At 33.1% G+C, this 10,064-nt stretch overlaps 1 protein-coding gene across 2 annotated transcripts; it reads right to left on the bottom strand.

The window, feature by feature from the left end:
• Positions 1 to 1,696: 1,696 nt before the first annotated feature.
• LOC126688626 (putative E3 ubiquitin-protein ligase XBAT35) lies at positions 1,697 to 9,035 on the bottom strand. 2 transcript variants are annotated; one of them, XM_050383387.1, is made up of 11 exons: positions 8,828 to 9,035; positions 8,591 to 8,743; positions 8,378 to 8,492; positions 7,652 to 7,732; positions 7,420 to 7,508; positions 7,209 to 7,300; positions 6,924 to 7,005; positions 4,722 to 4,824; positions 4,546 to 4,620; positions 4,153 to 4,238; positions 1,697 to 2,589 (listed from the first exon to the last, which is right to left on the bottom strand). In XM_050383387.1, the coding sequence occupies exons 2-11, from the start codon at positions 8,690 to 8,692 to the stop codon at positions 1,927 to 1,929; spliced, it is 1,488 nt and encodes a 495-aa protein (XP_050239344.1). In that variant the 5' UTR covers positions 8,693 to 8,743; positions 8,828 to 9,035; the 3' UTR covers positions 1,697 to 1,926. The 2 variants fall into 2 exon arrangements, with proteins under 2 accessions (XP_050239344.1, XP_050239345.1); XM_050383388.1 differs by lacking the exon at positions 4,546 to 4,620 and having other exon boundaries at positions 8,828 to 9,034.
• Positions 9,036 to 10,064: the final 1,029 nt, after the last annotated feature.

The raw sequence follows: 10,064 nt of genomic DNA on the forward strand, positions 1-10,064 counted from the left end.
ATAGTTGTTGAGCAATATAAAATTTTGTTTCTTTATTTTTCCATATTTTGTTTACTTTTTCCTTATTCTTTTCTATTCTTTATTTTTTTTCCATTACTGATCTATGTGCAACCAAATTTAAGCGGGCAATTGAATACTCCCTTAGTGCTTGTTTGATAGGGTATTTTGATATTTTCATTGGTTTATTGGACTTCAAAAGATAAATTGAATAAAATATGATTTTAACTAAAAATGAAAAATCTTAAGTGTGCACACGCTAAATAAACAAAATGATGGGAAAAGGGGGAGGAGAAAAAAAACTATGACTAAACGATGAGTCAAAAATATAATCCCAATGAATGGGATACACATTTAAAAATTTGAATAATTTATAATTCTAGAGTCATATTGATGAAGTTGATTGCAAGTAGACACTTTTTACTCACTCTTAACTTTTAGTCGACCACTCATAATGAATAATATTAACATATTGTAATATTGGGTGTGCCCATAGTATTGTTAAAAATAATAAACACATTTATTCTTGTACCATATAAGTGTTTTCTAGTATTATTGCTTTGATCAAAAGCGTGTGTATATATATATATATATATATAAAATTTGAAATTATATGATTAAAAGGAAATTATTGGAAAGCAAAATGATTATTGTGTTTTGATTAATGAACATACACAAAGTATAAAACCTAAAGTATACGTAAGTGATGGAATCATGAAAAGTGTTCATAAATTGATGGAAAGCTACAACGACATTCATGAGCCTCAATATATAAGCTTTTATTAAAGAAAGCATGGCTTTGTTAATTTGGTCTTTCTCTTCTTCTTCTTCTTCTTTTCTTTTTTCTTTTTTTTTTCCTTTTTTTTTTATTATTTTATTTATTTATTTTTTTTTTAAGGTACGCAAGGTGTGCTTGCTTTGAATTTTGTGCTTTAATTAAAAGTGCCAACTCGTAGAGTAGGCATGGCAATGGAGAAAGAAAGAGTTTTAGGGACCCCCCTATGATATAGACTTCGCCGTGGTCGTGCTTCTTCTCCTGGTAGCTGTGCCTGTCATTATCGTTCTTGTTGTTGTTGATGCAATAATCCACCACAAAATATTGATGCTCCACAGTAACACATTTATAATCGATGTAACAGTTCTGAACACATCTCAATCTTTATGGTTTCACTTTCACACTAAGCCATGGTATATATTACACAACACAAGAATCTTGTACAGAACCATATTATACTTTTCAAATTCTGTTCATGTTCATGTATCCCAATCATGCAGTTCATTTAAAAAAAAAAAAAAAGGGTATCCCAATCATGCTCTTTAACACACCTGCTTGATGCTATATTTCACTGGTACTACTGCAAGTGTATTGTTACTAGTACAACAAGCTGACCAGCTCAGTAATTATTACTGCAGTAGGCTAATCTGTCTCCAACTGTAACTTCTTTTTCATCTGCACAATTGAAAGCTATGAAATCACTTCTTTTTTTTTTTTTTTTTTTCACCTTAGAATCCCACATCTTGGTTTGTCAATATATTAAGCCTTGCCCCTGAGCTCAAGAGATGTCACTGACCTCCCCTTAGACCTAGAGGTTGCAGCAGTATATTGTTTAATTCTTGGGAGTTTGCCTCTAAACAGTTCAGAAATTATAAAAGAGTTAGGCTAAAGTTCATGCAGCTAAGAAAATGTTTAGGTGGCCAATATATACATACACACACATATATATAAGGTAAAAAGGTTTTTACAGCCCCAAAAGTGCAAGGTAAGTGATATTTATAACAGCACAGTGCAAGGCAACAATATATTCAGAAACCCTCGGGTTAGGTTCCCAAAATTAAGAAACTGCTCTTGTTTATAGAAATACATAAACAAAATTAAGGCGTCCAAAACCCACCAACCATTTAGAGCTTCTCCACATTCTGCTTCAATAGTCAAACAACAAACAGCTTTACAACCTGGTCAATCTTGGCACGACAAACAGGGCAACCCCACTTCTTCTCTTTGATCTCGTTCAAACAAGACATACATCCAGCCATATGGCCACAGGGAATGCATGCTCCCTCAACTGGAGCATCTAAACATATCACGCATGATGATGCACCCCCATCCTCTTTCCTTTCACCTGCTTTACCAGGTGCATCCTCGATAATTGGGGATGACACATCAACAGGACTGATATCAATTGATGGGTAGAGAATAGGACCATCTTCTATAATCCCATCAGCAATTGGTGGAGCTGAAGGGATAGAATCAGGGGTGGGATTTGTTTGAGTGGTAGTAACAATGTCGTGGTTCTGGCTTTGCTGACTTGAATTGCCTTTGGGGCCAGTTTCATGCACTGTCCTCTTAGAACTACTTGTGTTTGGAGCAGGGGCTATTGGTACATCCAAACCACTATGACTGCTAGTGTTCGCAGAGTTATTCCAACTAACAGATGAACTTGCTTCATAGCTAGGGTGAGCATCAAGAATAGGTGGTCTCTCCTGCATAACAGACTGGATTGAGGCATTGATAGCCATTGCTATTTCAAAATCTTCAGCAGATAGCGGTGCAGTGGCTACTGGGGTCTGATTATTACGCAAAAATGCAGGAGCCTGCAATTTTCCAAACATTCATTCATTAACATGAAAAAAGAAAAGAAAATAGAAATGTCCCAACCATTCAAGTACCTGAACAATGAGGCAAATATCATTGATCTTTAAAAGAAATTTTTGAGTAATATTTTGAAATTCCTAGCCATGTGAAAATTATGAAAACATTTATATTCTGAATTTTATATTAATTAAAATATTAACCATCAGAGAATAGAGAGGGAAAAATCGGTTTAGTACTTTTAGAGGCTCATTCCTAAGCAAGAATATAGATATCAGCAACCATTCTGTTGCTACAGGCTTGACTGTAGGACCATATTTCTATTCTTTAACTCAGGTAGAAATATATTCCTCAAAGACACAAACACACATTCATACAAATACAAATATATAAATGTCAGGCATTACAACATTTGGCCAAATTATGTCTGCAGCAAGGAGGTAAACAAGACAGCTAAGCTCAACTTTGAGCTGTTAGACCATGAAATGTTGTGTTATTTATTTATAATCTGCATGTGACAGAGAACAAGTAATTGAAGAAGAAATGTTAAAATTTCAATTCTTAACAGTAATTTTTAACAATATGAAATCTACAAAGCAAATTATATTAGGGTATTGGTAAGGGTATCGTCAAGGGTTAATAGATACGAGGAATCATGAAAGGCCAATTAAAAAGACTATGCTAGTTCTGAGCTAAAATTGAATTCCAAAGAAAGCCTAAACGGGGAAAAATTAGCTTAAGGTAGATGATAGGGCATAAATGTCCTTTTATCACATTGAATGGCACTCACTTTTCCACAAATTTCAGATTAATGTTATTTTATATTTTAAGCAAGGGAAACTAGATAATAATGAGGGCCAATTTGGTTATCTTCACTCTCTCTCTCATGGTATCTTATATTTGCAGTAAAATTTTCACCACAACGGCCTCAATTACTACTGGACTTCCAGAGACATGGCCCACTATGCAATTTTTCAAGTTGTCACCATCAGCTACGCCACAACAGTGTACGATACTTATCGGCCAACAACTCACCCATTATTTAAATATAATATAGCCAAATAATTGTTGTTGAACACAACAGCGAAGAAAACTCAATGTACAGTTAGGTTAATTCTATTTCATATTGGGTTACTTCCATCATGTCTTATGTCATTAGGGCGACAATCAATAAATGCATGTTAAGATTGGCAAGCAGAAACATTAAACAAAATAGATAGTGTCTGATCTCATCTTGGAATATTCCAATCACTTATCACAGCCACCACGCTCTTACGCATTATGGTTATAATGGTTTTAAAAAACATATTGAATAATTATCTATTGTGACTTTCCTGAAGGAAAGCATCAAACTTACAGATTATGGAAAGAGTGCTTCCATATTTAAACTTAACATAAAGATTTTCAATTCGTGGCAATATAATCATTTTGATGATGTCAAGTCATAAATACTTTTTCTCCAACAAAATCATCTCATAATCTCATGTAATTATCATGTATGAGTTCTACTTTTATTGGCACATCAGAGGGAAGCATAACATCTATAAAAGAAGCGTGCATAATACCTGGGAAATTCCCTTGCATGCATCACAAAACCTCTGAAGTTGTTGCTTGTCACTTTCATTTGCAGGTGCAAGCTTAATGCGGGCTTCTGAAACAGAAGCATTCTAATATCAATGTAGGAAATTAAACTGCTAATCCACAATCATAACAGCAACATACACAAAAACTTCAATTTTTACCCTGGCTATCAAGCAAGACTAATATGAATTGAGGCTGGAGAACGGTATGGGTTTAATATTACTCCCAACTTCTACAACACTATTTGGAAAATACATAATATCTTATGTTTTTTAGCTTCTTAATTCTCTTACTGTTAATATTTTAAAAATGAAATGTTTTGTTCAATTTCATGATTTCAGTATAGGTTTGAACAATTTAACAACCATTATACTTACGCCTATGTGTTCGAGACCTACACCTCACCTCTTGGGAGGTGTAAAGACTTCGTCTCCGCCTCCTGCCTCTTGAGACTATGCATGGACATAAAATTCAATTAAGATATGGATCTAGGACATGTATGTGACATCAAATCAAACATCCCTAAGGGAAAAGGTCAGCAATGAGAAATTACTGGTTGAGGTATCTTGAATTATCACTGATGGATCAGACTGGTGTAGCTTTGGTTCTTCCAAATTGGTTTTCCATAATGCAATAACTGTACGGGGTTGGGCATCCTGCTCATTCATCAATTGTACTATGAGAAAACAATCAATATCAATTAGTCAACAACAGAGACAAAACATAACAAAGTGCATAATATCTACCATTCAAACAGGTATTAGGCACAGTAATCTACTGTACAGCTTAAAAACACAAATAATATTTTAGAACCGTGAAAGCTAACACAAGATCCATAGTTGGTATACTTTCATAAACTATATTTACTTCATCTTTTTTTTTTTTTCTTTTTTTTTAAGTACCTATATTTGCTTCATTTTAAACTCAATAAAATGGAACAAAGACCATGGTATCTCATAATTCTAATAACACAGGGCTTAAAGTGGAAATCGATATAAAAGCATGCTAATTAAAACAAGGTTAGTTACAAAAGTGATGAAACCCAGGAGGAACCATGGCCCAGGGTTGTATTTGTAAAACTGTTCTTAAAGCATGAAGCTTTTTACGCTTAAAGCAAAGCACACCTAAAGCATGCTTTTTTGTGCTTTTTTAATAAGCATGGAGTATGCCTTTTTGTGCTTTTCTTTGTTTAAATACACTACACGTATTAAATTTAACCATTAGATCTTAATAATATTGGTATGGGCCCTTGATTTATTGTACAAATACCAAACGGTCCAATTTCTTTGAAAGATATAAAATTATAGCAATGCGTGGTTAACTGGGAAAATAGAAGAAAAGAAGAATCCAATGAATGTGTTGAATACGATCTTGTGTTTGATGATAATTACTTAACATGGAGTAATGTTGCAAGCTGCTAGAGTTGAAGATGAAAGATTCAACATGGGATCAAGGATGAGGTCACTAGGGAGGCAACGGATTCAAGTTGACAAAATACTACTAATGAGGGAGAGGTTATTTATTTAGATGAAGTACATGAGAACAATGTTGAGGCTTACAAATCTTGTAATGAAAATGCTGATTGTCCTATGGTTAATTAGGAAGATGATTATATGCTTTAGGATTGCAATGCGTTGCTTATGGTAGGCATAGAAGTCCCTACTTACCATTCTGGAGCTTTTTTTATCTTAGCCTCAAGGGTATTGTTATTTATTTATTTTTAATTTATAAAGCCTCATGGGTAAATTTTGACTCAACCAAGTGCTTCATTTGATCATGGCTATCAAATATCATAGTTGTATATATTCTGTAAGGTCTTACAACTACTAAGTGCACAAGACTCCTGCTTCTATGAGGCCTGAGAGAGGTAGTTGATAGGTAACCTTACCTCTAATTTTTGGGAGGCTGATTCTTGGTGTGTATATTTAGTAAAGTACAAGAGAATTATATAACATTCTATATCTAAATTTCATAAGATTAGTTGATAACTTTATTGAATAGTCCATTAATAATTATTTTCAAATTTATTACTTTTTTTTAAAAAATGTGTGCTTTACTTCAATCAGGCATGTGCCTACAATCCAGAAGGCTTTTGTGCTTTCACCAACTCTAGGCCAGAGTACCTTGGGGGGATAGCTATAGCATGAGAATGATACAGGCATGATTCACTCGTGAGAGAAATGCCCATAAGATGGGGAAGACCTTGCAAATTTGCAATTTGATTGAACAAATAGAAGACCAAGAAGTGATAGCACATTTGAAAGTAGGGTTGGCACTGAGATATGATCTTTACAAAGTGCATCAATCTTGATCCAAATTTCTAAGTTGGATAGATTGATGCCAAGGGAAACTCTTCAATGATATATATGCACAAACAAAAAGAAACCAAGAACAAGAATATAAAAACTTTTAAAATTGAAATCCTAGGGAAAGTGGGAAAAACAAACGCCAAGCATTTAATACTGCAAATCTTTAAAAATAACCACATTGAACTTGAAAAACTATTTGTAAGCCTAAACTCATAAATCAATATTAATTGGAATGAGGAATGCACTTACAAAAGACAAATATGAATCTGAAGGTGACTATTAAAGTTCAAAAGCATTAAGTAGACTTGATCCAGAGCTTAAGAAGTTATTTACATTTATAAGCATCCCAATAAGAGAGCTTAAACAGAGCCATAAGTCAAAAAAGTATAAAAATATAGAAACTACATCTTATATGAATCAAATTCTCTGGCAAAATTTTGTTATACCTGCATACTAGGGTATATGGCAAGCTCCAACTTGAAAGGCTTTGTAGGTTTACGAGCACCACAGGGTAGAACAACAACCCAACTGCAAAAAATGTAAAAATAATTCCTCAATAAAAAAAAGGGGGTAAATTGCAAATTGCATCAATGAAAGCCTAGCCATTTGGCTCTATTACAAAGCCAAGACAACTTGCTTCTTTTTTTTTGTGTGTGTGCGTGTGGGGTGGGGGGGCATAAGTGAAAATGGATAAACAAAAATAAGCGAACAGGATATCCCACAAAACCTACACTTTTCTTGTGACTAACACAGGCGCCAGTATTTCAAGAAAACCTGGTCCATAAAACTCCCGCAGCCAACCAGAGAATAAACAAATATGACTCTACAAAACAAGAAAAAAGATGCTTAAGCCTTAAAGATAAGGAAAGGAAAGGAAAATTCTTGACAAATACTAGAATTTGTATAATATTAGGATGAAAATACAGTATAATTTTAGTATACCTCAATAGCACGAACAACACTGCTGTGCCCCTTCACTCTAGCAACATCAAGAGCAGTATGACAATCATCATTCATTAACAACGCATTCGCTGAAATTTATGACAGCAAAATCATCTATTAATGTACTGAAAGTGGCCATAAAAATGATATTTTTCACTGTACTATAAGATTTAAAATCAACTGATATTACAAAAAAAAAAATCTTTGCTAATTCGAATGTAGTACAGCACACCTCCATGTGAAAGTAGTAACTTCACAGTATTTTCAAGGCCTCTTTTAGCTGCATGATGTAAAGCAGTCCCAGCATGACGGCCTAAAACACATTAAAACAAAATGACAGATGAAGCGAATCCAAGATGAATCAAGTGCACATATATAAATACTAATTAACAAAAGAAAGCATGAGCTATTAAGTACTAAAGAGGAGTTTCTGCACATAACTTAAGCATTAAACATTAAAAAAAAAAAAACCAACCATGTTTAACCAAATAGTGTGTCGTGTATTAAATAAAGTAACAGAAGAGAATGCAACATCCAAGGCTCTGTTTTCTTCTTAATGTTTGTTTAGTGGGTATCACTTATCAGTCATCACACAAAGTGGACATAGTTGTTTCAAACCCAAAATCCAACTTCACCTTAGCTTTCCTTATTTATTTATTTTTTAAAATAATTCAATCGTTACAACAAATGGGGGAAGGGGAATTCAAGACTCGAATTCGAATCCTGATTTTCCTCGTAAAGCAGACCAGCCAATACCACTGAGTTACAAGACTCTTGGCACTTCACCTTACCAACTTTTAAGCATAATTCTCTTAATTTCACAAGTTTAGCAAAAAACAACTAAACCCCAGAACAAAAAGTAATCAACTTGTATCATTTCTACAAATAATAAATGAAATAAAATAAAACCCAGATCCCAAAAACTAATTTAAAAAATTAAAAATTAAAAAAAATTCACCTGGCCTATACGCGTTGACATTGGCACCGAGCTCTATCAAAGTTTTAGCAACATTATAAAGCTCCGAGTTCATACACGCAACAATCAATGGGGTTTTTCCCTCTCTATCAACCCACTGCAATCACAGGAAACTCATATTAAATAAAATTGAAAAAAAGTCAGATTGATTTGATGGAGGAAATAGTGATTAATAAATAATAATAATAGTATTACCTCAAGGCTTGCACCTTCTCTGCGAAGAGATTTGATTCCCTCTGCGTTGCCATAACTCACCTGCTGGTAAAGCAACTCATCCTTGGATTGTTGTTGACCCATTTTCCAGGAAAGTTTGCAACTTTTTGTGTTTTTTGAAAGAATTTGTTTTTCCTGGAATAAATATATACAGATCGTAAGAGGGGAGAGCTTTATTCAGGGAAATTTAATAAATAGGAACAAAGGGTGTTTACTTACAACACTTTAACCGAAGAGATTGCTCCAAAATCCAATCCTAAATATAGAATTACAAAAATATAGATACTATCTATGTATGTATTTTTTTTTTTTTTGGTATTAAATTATTACAAAGTAATAAAAAATAATAATTGGGGTTTTTTTTTTTAAGGAAAAATTGGGTTTAAATCTTTGATTGCTTAGCAGATAAGAGTTTGAGAGAGTCAAAGAGGCAAGGACAAAGAAAAATCTCTCAGTGTATAAAGTCTTTTTTCTTTTTATTTTTTAATTTTATTTTAGAAATTTTTGGAATTGAATTCAGGAGTTGGGAGAGGTACCGTTGGCCAAAGAAACTATGGTGACACGTCAGAAATTGCGTGATTAGAAAGAAACTAATCGTGGCAATAACCATGGAAGTTGGGTTAGGACTTAGGAGTAGGACCCATGGATTAATTATTCGGTGAGACTTTTGAGAGATATATGAATTTAGAAGGCATAATATAGCTTGTAATGTGTTCCCTAATTTGAGTTTGGGTATCTGCACTTTGAAAAAATTTATTGGATCAGTGATTTATCTTTTTAGGATTCATCCGTCACGAACAGTGATTAGTTTCTTGTTGAAAGTTTTGAGGATACATGATAGGAAACCAAAAAAAAAAAAACCTTGTAATGAATAATTTATAAATACGGACAGAAATCTGCCCAAGGGATCAATGTAATATGATTGAATACAAATCTTCTCTCCTTTCTTCTCACAAAAAAAAAAAAAAAAAAAAAAATCTTCTCTCCTATTTAAGTGTTGCACTAATTATAACTAATTATATATTTATTTAAATTTCTTTATAATATAATATTAAAATGGACGCACTACTAAAATTTATTAGCAAAATTGAAGTAAAATCTATTAATTTGCTCCAAAAAAAAAAGAAAAAAAAGAAGAAGATGGGTATAAGTCATAAATTTTGGGACCCGTAAAAAAAAAGGGATTAACTCGGACCTGAACTAATGTAAACCACACAAGTTGATTCACGAACTTCTCATTTTGAGGGTTTTTTTTTTAATAGCAGAGTAATCTACATTTCTAGATTATGTGATAAAATAGCTATAGTTACAAAATTTTAGTTATTTATTAGCTCATTTTCATTGTATTCTAATATTATATTAAAAATTCGTAGTCGAAAATTTTGACAAAATAACTAGCCAACTTGAGGTGTAATTCTCAAATATGAATATTTACTTCGTTGGATCTAATACTGCA

The sequence above is a fragment of the Quercus robur genome, chromosome 6 (assembly GCF_932294415.1).
Source record: "Quercus robur chromosome 6, dhQueRobu3.1, whole genome shotgun sequence".
NCBI classification, from domain to species: Eukaryota; Viridiplantae; Streptophyta; class Magnoliopsida; order Fagales; family Fagaceae; genus Quercus; species Quercus robur.